The 12,393-nt window shown below is 38.0% G+C and overlaps 1 protein-coding gene across 1 annotated transcript; it reads right to left on the reverse strand.

The window, feature by feature from the left end:
• Window positions 1-649: 649 nt before the first annotated feature.
• GCK72_015648 (uncharacterized protein) lies at window positions 650-9,992 on the reverse strand (the record flags this gene model as incomplete). Its single annotated transcript, XM_053731036.1, has 6 exons — window positions 650-760; window positions 2,024-2,557; window positions 4,094-4,218; window positions 6,314-7,152; window positions 9,176-9,303; window positions 9,858-9,992. The coding sequence occupies 6 exons, from the start codon at window positions 9,990-9,992 to the stop codon at window positions 650-652; spliced, it is 1,872 nt and encodes a 623-aa protein (XP_053585808.1).
• Window positions 9,993-12,393: the final 2,401 nt, after the last annotated feature.

A 12,393-nucleotide genomic window follows, 5' to 3' on the forward strand; every position in this document is an offset into this window, starting at 1 on the left:
CTGAACTCCTTCGTGTAATCCTCTCGGACAACTTGGAATTTCAGATTTCAGACGTTTTTCAGCCAAAATACTCCATTTTTGACAGTTTTTCTTGCAACATTCGCCAAAACAATTCAAAAAATTCAGAAAATCAAATTCATTTGATAAGAAATACGAGCAAACGACACTTTTTTCGGGGATTTTTAGTGATTTTGGGTTTTGGGTGATTCGGGCGAATAATAATAATAATGAAAACACTGGTTATAGAATCGGGACGTTAATATTGGTTTAACATTTTGGATATCGATTAAGAAGACGAATTTTTCGAATTAATTCACAGTGAAATGAAACAATCAATGCAATATTCAAAAGGGGGCGGAGTCAAAAAGTGGGCGTGGCCTATCATAAATGCAATATTGGGGGAAATCAAAAGGCAATGAGCAATAAGTGAAACTGTGTGGACGGTGGATGGGAAACCGAAAAGTGGGCGGGGATTATATCACAATTTTGGAGTGGGTGGAGTCAAGAAAAAAGGGGCGGGGCCAATATAAATTAAAGCTAAATGAGAAAATGGGGGGGGGGGGGGGGGGACGAGGGGGATAACGAGGACTTTTAAAGCGGCGGGAAATTTGAAAATTTTATGAAAAATTTGGGAAAAAGTGGGCGTGGCCTAATGTCCATTGATCATCGGTGCGATGGGGGCGGACGCTTCCTTCATATCGGGCAAATAGTCACGAGCCATTAGACATGCGAACACTGTCAACACCATCTTTGGTTTCACCTGAAAAAATGAAAAAATGGAGTTTTTTGGCTGAAAAACCACTTTTTTTTTGAAGATTTTGAGGCAAAATCGAAAAAAATCAGTGTCTGGCGCGCCTCTGACGCTTTTTTGAAATTGGGTGGAAAATACGCGTCAAAGGTGCTCCATAATATTGATTTCCCGAGTTTTTTGAGCTGGAAACTGATTTTTCTTCGACTGGAGCACCTTTGACGCGTTTTTGAGTTTTTTTGACAAAATTTTTGAGTTTTAGCTGTAAAAATCGCATTTTTCAGTAATTTTTCATCGATTCCACATCAAAATTTTAGCAATTTCTCACCTCCACAATAAAATCAGCCGAAAAATGTTAATTTAAGCTTAAAAGTGGCAGAAATAACTCTAAATTCAACAGAAGCGCGTCAAATGCGCGCCAGACTTGAGTGAAATGAAATCTGGCGCGCCTTGGACGCGTTTTTGACTTTCACGGATTTAAAACTCGAAAATCGCAATTTTCCAGAATTTTCGGCTGTTAATGACTCATTTTTTCAGCCATTTTTCACTATTTCAGCTGTAAAAATTGCAAACGCGTCAACGGCGCGCCAGAAATTGATTCTGACGCACATGAGACGCATTTTCTCAAACCTATACTGTAAAATTACTCAAAATTACTGAAATTCAGCCGTTTTTCACCGATTTTAGGCTTAAAAATCGTCATTTTCCGGGTTTTTTGACTAACATTTTCCAGTTTTTATGCCAAAAATCGACGTTTTCAGTGAATTTTGGCTTAAAATGTCTCAAAATTCACTAAAAATGACGAGTTTTGTCAAAAAAACTCAAAAACGCGTCAACGGTGCCCCAGTTATAAAATTAAAATCGTTAATTACAGCTTTAAAAACACTAAAAATTAGCTGAAAATTTTCAACAAAAAAAAAGTCTGGCGTGCCTTTGACGCATTTCTGGAAAACAAATCTCAATATCAGATCTGGCGCACTTTGGGCGCGTCTTTAGTTGAAAATTACAGAAATATCGAGAAATCACCAAAAAATAAGTGTATGAGGTACCTCAGGCATGTTTTTTAGACAATTCTGGCGCGCCTCGGACGCATTTTTGAAACAAGTATATATATGTTGTAAAATCACTCAAAATTACTGAAATTCAGCCGTTTTTCACCGATTTTAGCTGTAAAAATCGTCATTTTCAGCCGTTTTTCACCGATTTTAGCTGTAAAAATCGTCATTTTCAGCCGTTTTTCACCGATTCCACATCAAAATTTTCGCTATTTCTCACCTCAACAATATCCTCGGGCAACGCGTAAATCTTCGCTCCAATCTTTCTTCCACAAGTGATCGCATACTTTGCATTCGACATTTTCTCCTCATTCGTCTGTCCCCCTTTCACCAAACCGAAATCAATAACATTCGGTTTGATCGAATCAATCAGATCCAAAACGACTTTTCCCGTCGAAATCGTCGGATCTTGGAACGATCGAATCGACGTCGTTTTCCCGGATTTCGTCAATTTCTCGTTGACCCACGCGACGATATCTTTATCAGCTGGAAGTGAATCACCAGATTGAGTACATTGAGCCAATACACTCAGAGTGTACGCTCGCATTAGTTGCCAGACAAGAGCCAGTGTCAGTGTCTGATTTCCATCGTAAATATCTTTTCCTTGAATTCCGACGAGTGAGAAGCGAAGTTGTTTGCCCAATTCGACGGCGTAGTTACAGTTTTGAATTTGATCCATCATTCCTCTCAATTTATGGAATTGACGAACCACACGCTTCCAGGTGACCATTCCAGGGCGGATGATATCGTAGAGCTGGAACAAAATAATGAGGAATTAGATTCTGAAGATGTCAAAGGGGTGTCAGGGCCTTCTGAAGACGACAGAATCGCCATATTCAGTGAATTTTGGCTCAAAATGTCTCAAAATTCATAAAAAATACGTCCAAGGCGCCCCAGTTATCAAAATCAGCCAGGGATGTGCGTATGGAGGCGCTTTGGGCGCTGAGAAAATCAAAAATGTGCGAAAACGCGAAAAGAGAGAGTGTGTAGAATCGAGAGACGATGTCTGGCGAGGGGGACCAGTTTTCGCTTCGGCCACGGCAAAAAATGCGTTTATTGCTCACTCTTAGTTTCAAGCGACCAATCAGCGTTCAGCGAGAGACTCCGCCCCTTTCAATCAGCCAATCAGCGCGAAAATGGCCAGATCTCGTCTCTCACTTTTACACACTCTCTCTTTTCGCGTTTTCGAGTTTTTTCATCACACTTTGAAGAAATGCGAGGCGCTCAACGCCACCCAGGCACATACCTGATAAGATTTTTGACAGAATTTATCAAATTTGACTTAAAAATCAGAGTTTTTACTCAATTTTTTCTCCCAAAAATACTGGATTTTGTCTTAAAATGTCAATTTTCGATAACGGGGGCCTTGGACATGGTTTTGCGTGCGTTTTTTGACAACTTTTACAGTTAAAATAGTGAAAAATCGGAGGACAATGAGTCATTTTCAACCTAATTTTCGGAAAACGCGTCCAAGGCACCCCAGTCGTTGAAAAAGTCAGTTTAAAAACTCGAAAAAATGAATAATCTGGCGCTATTGACGCGTTCATTCCACAAAATTTCAAAAACGCGTCAAAGGCACCACGCCAAATTCTGTTGAGGGAGATATTGAGGGAATCTGACGACATCAGAAGTCTCCAGAATCCCCATATTCCACTCAGAGTTGAGCGGAATGTTATTTTTGAAATGGCGGAAAGCGGAAGGCGGAAAGCTTAATAAGAATTTTTTGGGCGGAAGGCGGAAAGCGGAATAAGAATTTTTGGGCGGAAGGCGGAAAGCGGAATAAGAATTTTTTGGGCGGAAGGCGGAAAGCGGAATAAGAATTTTTTGGGCGGAAGGCGGAAAGCGGAAGGCGGAATTCTAAAAAATTCGGCGGAAAGCGGAAAGCGGAAGGCGGAAGCGAAAATTTTTTGGCGGAAGGCGGAAAGCCTAATGAAAAAAATGCCAAATGGCGGAAGGCGGAATTCAATTTCGTTTTTAAGAACGATTTTGGTCTTATTTTGTTGTAAAAACCCATTAAAATGGTTAAATTTTGTTTTTTTTTCGGTAAAAACTGATAGCCTTGCTGCAAAAAAACGTCAAAAATATCAGTAAATTGGAGTAGGCAAACATATTTTTCAATCTGATATCCTCTAGGCGGAAGGCGGAAAAAATCATAAAATAGCGGAAGGCGGAAGGCGGAAAGCGGAAAGCGGAAGGCGGAAAGAAAAAAGTGGCGGAAAGCGGAAGGCGGAAGGCGGAATTCCGCTCAACTCTGATTCCACTCCTGATTCCTGTTATCAAAATTTGTTACCTGGAAAATGACGACACCATTCTGAAGATCTCCGTAGAGCCAATTGACATACGGATCCACACCCATCGAGTTCATCCAATTTCTGTATGTTTTCTCTTCTCGTGTCTCTTCGACGACGTCTTCCACTGAAAAACCTCGACGAAGCGGTTAGAATACTGTCAGAACATGAATGAATGGGGGAGATTTTTCAAGTAATTTTCAGCCAAACAAACAAGATTTCGTCTGGAAATCGCAAAGAATCGAGTTTTGCTCATTCTGGCTTCGAAAATCGTAAATTTTTGACGGTTTTTCAAATGGAAATGGCAGAAATGAGCTCATTTGAGTGAGATCTAGAGTTTAAAATGAGAAAAAAAGGCTCATTTTCAACCAATTTTACTGGAAAACAATGAATTTTTGTGATTTTTTATCAGAAAACAATGATTTTGGACATTCTCATCTCATTTTAGCTCAAAATTGTTCATTTTTAGACCGTTTCAAGTAAAAAATGTCATAGTTGTCAAGGCCCGGGCCGGTAGGAAATATTCAAGGCTTCTTTTTGAGTTTTTTGACAAATTTTTTTAGTTTGAGTAAAGTTTGAAATACTTTTTAGCATAAAAACGAGAAGATTTTGTCAAAAAAAACTTAAAAACGCGTCAATGACGCCCCAGTCGAAGAAAAATCAGTTTCCAGCTCAAAAAACTCGAAAAATCAATAATCTGGCGTGCTTCTAACGCATTTTTCAAACAAAAAACGAGACTGGGGCACCTTTGACGCGTTTTCTCCTTCCCAATTTCGAAAACGCGTCAAAGGAACCCCATCCTCATGGAAACTGCCTCTGGCGCACCTCAGGCGCATTTCTGATGTGAAAAAAAAGAACATCGAATCTGGCGCACCGTGGGCGCTAAAAACGCGTCAGAGGCGCGCCAGATTCTGAATTTTTTCAATTTTGGCTTAAAATCTTCAAAAAATAGCCCTTTTTTCCAAATTCACGGATGGGTTAGAATACTGTCAGAACATGAAGGGGAGGAGTAATTTTGAGATTTTTTGAGTAATATTGACTCAAAAATAGGAATTTTCATCCGAAAATAAAGGATATTGTTTGAAAATTGATATTTTTCACTCAAATTTGCTCAAAACCGGTCTCAAATAGTCATTTTTTCCGTTTATGAAACAGACAAATATGATTTTTGAACTCTATTTCAGCAGAAATTGCGTTTTCTCGAGTGTTCTGAGATTTAAAAGAAAAAAAATTAAAGATATGGTGAATTTCAGCTCCGAATTGCTCACTTTCAACCAATTTTCGCTGAATTTTTAGTCAAAATCAGCACAGATTGGCGCATTTTTCACTAATTTTAGACCTAATCATCTCGAATTTTTATTTTCGCTAGTGATTTTCAGCCTATTTCAATTAAAAACGTCTCAAAATTACTAATTTCCAATCAATTTTGTCTAAAAATGATCCTTTCATCCCACTAACTGAATTTTTCCAGATTTTTTGATCAATCTCAGCTAAAAAATGATCATTTTTGGCCAATTTTGACAGAAAACAGTAATTTTTGAGCAAAAAGTCCGAATTTTTGCAGATTTTCAGTCAAATTCAGCACACAAAAACTCATTTTTCATTTTCAGTCAATTTTGTCTCAAAACCTCTCTATTTTTTGCATCTTGTTACTCTGATTTCCGCTCTCTTTTTAGTGGAAATCTCATCAGTTTGATTCGATTTTCACCAACTTTTCACAAAAAATGACAATAATTTTGTGCAAAAAAAACGGGATTTTTGCTGATTTTCAGTCAAATTCAACGCAATAAGGCTCATCTTTCACTAATTTTAGACCTATCTTCATTTCAGCTAAATTTCTGTGAAAAAACCTCGATTTTTAGTAAAAAAGGCTGATTTTCAGTCAAATTTACACTATTTTAGCTGTAAAAATCGTCAAAAAACTCAAAATGCGTTAACGGCGCACTGAAATTCAGCAAATTTTCACCGATTTTTCATGAAAATGGGTTACTTTCTCACGATTTTCAGCTAAAAACGGTTCGAAATGACACATTTTCAGTCAATTTTGTTCGAGAATCTCCAATTTTTCAAGCTATTTTGGTTCGAAACTTCTTATTTTCAGTCAATTTTTCACGATTTTCAAATAAAAATTAGTCAGAAATCCTCATTTTTTGCCATTTTTAATCATTTTCAGTCAATTTTGTCTGAAAAATCTCTCAATTTTTTGCATTTCCCTCACTTACCAACTTCATCAGCTCCCGGATCCGGCAACATTGGGTGTTTATTGAACAAATTAGCGACAAACGCCAAATTCAACTTATAATTCCCGGCGGCAACATCATTCGCCGTCACAAACTCTCGACAATCCAACTTTTCAGCCTCATCTAACATAGCACCAGCTCTCGGTATATTCCCCTGAACACCGAGTGGCGATAGGGTGACTCCGGAGCCATTTGGAGCAATTTGATGGAGAAGATAAGTGTAAATTTCCGAATCAACGATATCAGAAGTGAAATTATGAAGTCGTCGGGGGGTTCCAGCTCGTTCCAAATGATAATTCACCCATCTCATCAGAATCTCTTCTGGAGACAAACGACGTAGATCATCAAGTGTTTCACCGTCACGAAGAAGACGAAAGAGACCTGGACAGTGTTGTAGATCAATTTGATTAAACAACCCAATTCGAATGATTTGCCATAAGAGCCCCAACACCAAATGGGCGGTCCCTTTACTCAAATCGATATTATCAATATTGATAATATTACATCCAATCGCCTGTGATGACATCAGTGCCAACGTCAAATTCTCCAATTTCGTATAAGTATTCAGATTCTTTTTGTTAATTGCCCTCTCGTCAATTGTGCCCGGAACAGCCAAATTTATCAATTTACAAATGACAAGACCGTCTTGAATCTTAGTATAGAGTTCTCCTTGCTGAACGGGAAGAAGTCGTTTCAGATCAGAATCATCTGACAGATTCGAATTGATCCAATTCGAGAATGCGACTTCTTCTTCGACTCGAATCGTGTGTTGAACGTTTTCTTGTTTCGACGAGTGAGTTTGATACGCTCCGGAGACTTGTCTGGAAATTTGGCGATTTTGAAGGTGAAATAGCTCAAAAACCGCAATTTTTAGTTCAAAAGTGGCAAAAATAACTGAAATTTCAAATAGAAACGCGCCAAATACACGCCAGATTCGAATACAATGAAATCTGGCGCCTATTTGACGCGTTTCCAGTGCAAAAACGGAGTCTGGCGCGCCTAGGGCGCGTTTCTTTTCTCATTTTTGGTGTCAAAATATCGTAATTTTTGCTTAAAATCATAATTTTCATTTTAAGCCATTTTTCCACTATTTTAGCTGTAAAAACCGTAAAAAACTGGAAAATTTTGTCAAAAAACTCATAAACGCGTCAACGGGGCCCCCGGTTATCAAAATCAGCCGAAAAATGTTAATTTGAGCTCAAAAGTGTCAGAAATTAGTCTAAATTCAATAAAAACGCGTCAAATGAGCGCCAGATTCGAGTAGAATGTAATCTGGCGCCTATTTGACGCGTTTCCAATGCAAAAACGGATTCTGGTGCGCCTGGGGCGCGTTTTTTTCTTATTTTCAGCTGAAAAGCTATAATTTCCAGTCGAGGGGGGGCTTAAAAATCAGATTCTGAGTGAAAATAGCTAAAAGTCGAAAATTGCGGGGATTTTGAGAAGAAAATTGGTGTTTTTGTGCTGAAAATACACTATTTTTGCTGTAAAAATCGTTTAAAAAACTCAAAAACGCGTCAACGGCGCCCAGACAGCCGGAAAATCGTTATTTTCAGCCTAAAAACACTAAACATTAGCTGAAAATTTTGTAAAAATGAAGTCTTTGACGCATTTCTGAAAAACAAATCTCAATATCAGATCTGGCGCACTTTGGGCGCGTCTTTAGTTGAAATATCGAGAAATCACCATTTCTGGGGCGCCGTTGACGCGTTTTGGACGATTTTTACAGCTGAAACAGTGAAGAAATGGATAAAACTGAGTATTTTCCAACCGAAATTTCGGAAAATTATGATTTTTTATTTTAAAATCAAAAAGGGCGATTTTTTGACATTGAAAATGAAAAATACGCTTCCAAGGCGCACCAGACTCCGTTTTGAAGGTGAAATTGAGAGATTTTAGGCTAGAAAAGCTCAAAAATCGCAGTTTTGAGTTGAAATTTGGAATTTTCAGCTGCAAAAACAGTTTTGGGGAGATCTCATTTTCAGTTCAAAAGTGGCAAAAAAAATAACTGAAAATTCAATAGAAACGCGCCAAATACGCGCCAGACTCGAACAGAATGATTTCATATCTGGCGCACCTTGGACGCGTTCTTGCGTTTTTTGAAAAAAGTTCACAGTTTTTATGACAAAAATCGTCATTTTCAGTGAATCTTGTCTCAAAATTCACTAAAAATGACGGGGTTTTGTTATAAAAACTGGGAAATTTTGTCAAAAAACTCATAAACGCGTCATCGGCGCCCCCGGTTATCAAAATCAGCCGAAAAATGTTAATCTGAGCTTAAAAGTGGCAGAAATAACTGAAAATTCAATAGAAACGCGCCAAATGCGCGCCAGACTGGAATAGAATGAAATCTGGCGCCTATTTGACGCGTTTCCAGTGCACAAACGGAGTCTGGTGCGCCTTGGACGCGTTTTCTTCATATTTTCAGTGAAAACCTGCAATTTTCAGCTAAAAAACTATAATTTCCAGTCGAACTCCAGCTGAAAATGGGAATTTTAAAGTGAAAATTTGAACTTTCAGGCTTAAAATACATTAAAAATGACCATTTTCGACAGAAATTCGCACATTTTCAGTAAAATCTTGGGGTTTTCGGTTCAAAATTGAGAAAAAACAACGAGATCATTGTTGAGACAATATAACTATAAAAAGTGCTGAAAATAGCTGAAAATTTCCACTGAATGACTCAAAATTGAAGATTTCGAGCTAAAAATTGCAATTTTAAGTGAAAAATAGTGAAAATCACAGCATTTTTGATCAAAAAATGGCAGTTTTGGGCTGAAAATTTCGTTTTTTTCACAGATTTTCGACTGATTTCTCTCAATTTTCCCTTATCCATTTCATACTAACTTTGTCTGTTGCTTCCAACGATTCGCCTCTTCATTTCTCTGTGCATCCAACGTATCAAACAGTTTCGCAAATTTGTCCACATCGATTTGTGCCTCGTTTCCAAAGTGTTGATCCATCAGTTCGCGCATCTGCAAAAAAATTGGAGAAATTTCAGTGAAAAACGTGGAAATTTTAAGTGTAAATTTGGAAATTTTTCAGCCAATCTGAGCAAAAACGCGTCACCGGCACGCCAGATATCTAAGTTTTGAAATTTCAGCTCAAAAACGCGTCGAAGGCACGCCAGCCGTCTGAATTTCAAAATTTCAAGCTCAAAATGCGTCAAAGGCACGCCAGATATCCAAATTTTGAATTTTGAGATAAAAACGCGTCTAAGGTGCGCCAGATATCTGAATTTTGCAAATTGAGCTGACGAACGCGCTAAAGACACGCCAGACTATACATTTTCACATCCGGAGCTGTGAAACGCGTCAAAGGCACCCCAGCCGTTGGATATCGACATACAGAGCTCAAAAACGCGTCAGCAGTGCCCCCGACTAGTTGAGAATCGCGTCAAAGGCGCGCCTGCCATCAAATTTTGTCTAATTTTCGCGTCAAAGGTGCCCTTGACAGCCGTTTTCAACCGTTTTTTCGCGATTTTTCTGGAATTTTGTCAGAAAATTTCCAATATTTTCAGCCAAATTACCTTATATCCGGGCACATCGATACCCAATATTTTGAGTGCCGTCTGCACATCACTCCGCGGCAAAAAACCGCTTCCGCTCTCGCTGACTGTCGGAAAGTTCTCGTTGAGGTCGGTTAGTTGCTCTCGTGACAACATGATTTGTGTGTGTATTTGTCTGAAATTATTATAGATTATAGACTTGGTATAGTGGGGGGAAATGACGAGAAAATGACGAGAAAAACGGACGGAAATTGAGAAAATTCCAGAAAAATCGGTGAAAATCGAATAAAAATGATGAGATTTCCACCAAAAAGAGAGCGGAAATCAAAGTAACAAGATTTGTAGATCAAAGAATTCCTAAATTTTTACTACGGTAGATCAAAAATAACTTAAAATGGGAATAATTTTTTAGAATGAAAATAAAGGATTTTACGTTGGTAAAAACCTAAAATGACAAGAAATTATCAAAAATCGAGTTGTTTAAGTCTGAAATTTTCCAGAATGACTCTAATTAACAATATTATCAATGTATTGTTAATTAGAGTAATTCTGGAAAATATCAGACTTAAAACAACTCGATTTCTGAGAATTTCTAGTCATTTTAGGTTTTTACCAATGTAAAATTCTTCATTTTCATTCTAAAAAATTATTCACATTTTAAGCTATTTTTGATCTACCGTAGTAAAAATTTAGGCATTTTTTGATCTACAATTCTTTTTACTTTGATTTCCGCTCTCTTTTTGCTGGAAATCTCATCAGTTTCATTCGATTTTCACCAATTTTTTACGAAAATTCCAGAATTTTGCATAGAAATTATAGTAAATAGTAAATCGAGTTGTCTGAAAATTTCCAGAATGACTCTAATTAGCTCTAATTATTGCAGGGTTCAAAATTGTCAATTTCCAGTTAAAAATTACCGAAGGAAGACGAAAAACTGTCAGCTTATAGCCTTAATCAAGCAAAAACCGAAATTTGAAAAATTTCGAGCAAAAACGCGCCAAAGGCACGCCAGACATCAATTTATTTTCACACCGGAGCTGTAAAACGCGTCAAAGATACGCCAGACGTCTAAGTTTTTTTTGTTCAAATTTCTCATTAAGTTTCACTCAAAATGGCTGAAAACTGCGAATTTTCAGCTGAAATAGCTAAAAATGGCTGAAAATTCCAAATTTCCCACTGCAAAATCGACTAAAAATTGGTCAAAAGTCACCCAAATTGTTGACACACATTATAATGGTGGTCGTTATTGGAGTTGTTTGGGGGAGTAAACGACAGAGCATAATGATAAGAAATGCCAATGCGAGAAGAGGGAAAAAAGACATTAAAACTGAAATTTTGTCATTTTCTCGGAGGAAAGTGACGTCGGAAGGAACTAAAGCGAAGTGATAATCACAGAAAAACGACGCCCTTACTTTCAGAAATTTCCAGAAAAAGGTCAAAAAGTCAGAAACCGATGAAAATGGCTGAAATCTCCTAAATAACTCAACTAATCTTATGGAGAGACTTATTGCAGACGAACGCGTCAAAGGCACACCAGTTATCTCAATTTGGAAATTTCGAGCCGAAAACACGTCAAGGGCACGCCAGACATCTCAATTTCTAAATTTTTGAGCCGAAAATGCGTCAAAGGAGCGCCCGTCTTCGGAATTACTAAATTTTGAGCTGACGGAAAATCTTATGGAGACTTAAATGCTCGATTTTCTCGTATAATGAGTGAAAATCGAGGAAAAACTCTTTTTAAACCCGAATCCGTTGAAGACAACGATTCTGAAAGTGTCAAATTCAGAATTTCAGGCTGAAACCCGGAATGTCGACCCGAAAAGCTGAAAATCGTAGTTTCAACGATTCTAGATGACAAAACTTGTCTGAAAAAGACATTTCTAGAAGTTTCGAAATCGTAAACTCCTGATTTTTCAGATGAAAAATCGCTGAGTTAAGCTGAAATTTCCAGTTGAGACTACCCTTCTGGCAGCACATTCCCAAAAAATCAATTTCTGATTCAAAAATCGCTTTTTTTGATCTAAAAATCTCAATTTCTGACTCAAAAAACACTTTTTTGGTCTAAAAATCTCAATTTCTGATTCAAAAATCGCTTTTTTTTGGTCAAAAAATCTCAATTTCTGACTCAAAAATCGCTTTGTTGGTCTGAAAATCTCAATTTCTGACACAAAAATCACTTTTTTGGTCTAAAAATCTCAATTTCTGACTCAAAAATCCGCTTTTTTGGTCTAACAATCTCAACTTTTCGAGACGTTCAACAAACCGTCAAACTTTCCCATTGAGAAATGAGACGAGAGGGGTGACCCCTCTCGGCTAATTACCATCAATTCCTCCGGGAGGTAGTCCAGTTCCCTTCATTTTTTCTCTTTCTCTCTCGAATCGTCTCAAAACACTTGAGACCCACCAGGAGAAGAGGGAGAGACCAGAACACGATGATCCGGAGACAGTTCAGGAAGAGAGAAATTAGTCTCTCTCTCTCCGGAGGGCTCTCACTGACTTAACACCTTTTGCACACAAACAGATGGTGGTGGTGTCCAGTGGAGAGATGGCTAAACCA

The sequence above is a fragment of the Caenorhabditis remanei genome, chromosome IV (genome assembly GCF_010183535.1).
Source record: "Caenorhabditis remanei strain PX506 chromosome IV, whole genome shotgun sequence".
NCBI classification, from domain to species: Eukaryota; Metazoa; Nematoda; class Chromadorea; order Rhabditida; family Rhabditidae; genus Caenorhabditis; species Caenorhabditis remanei.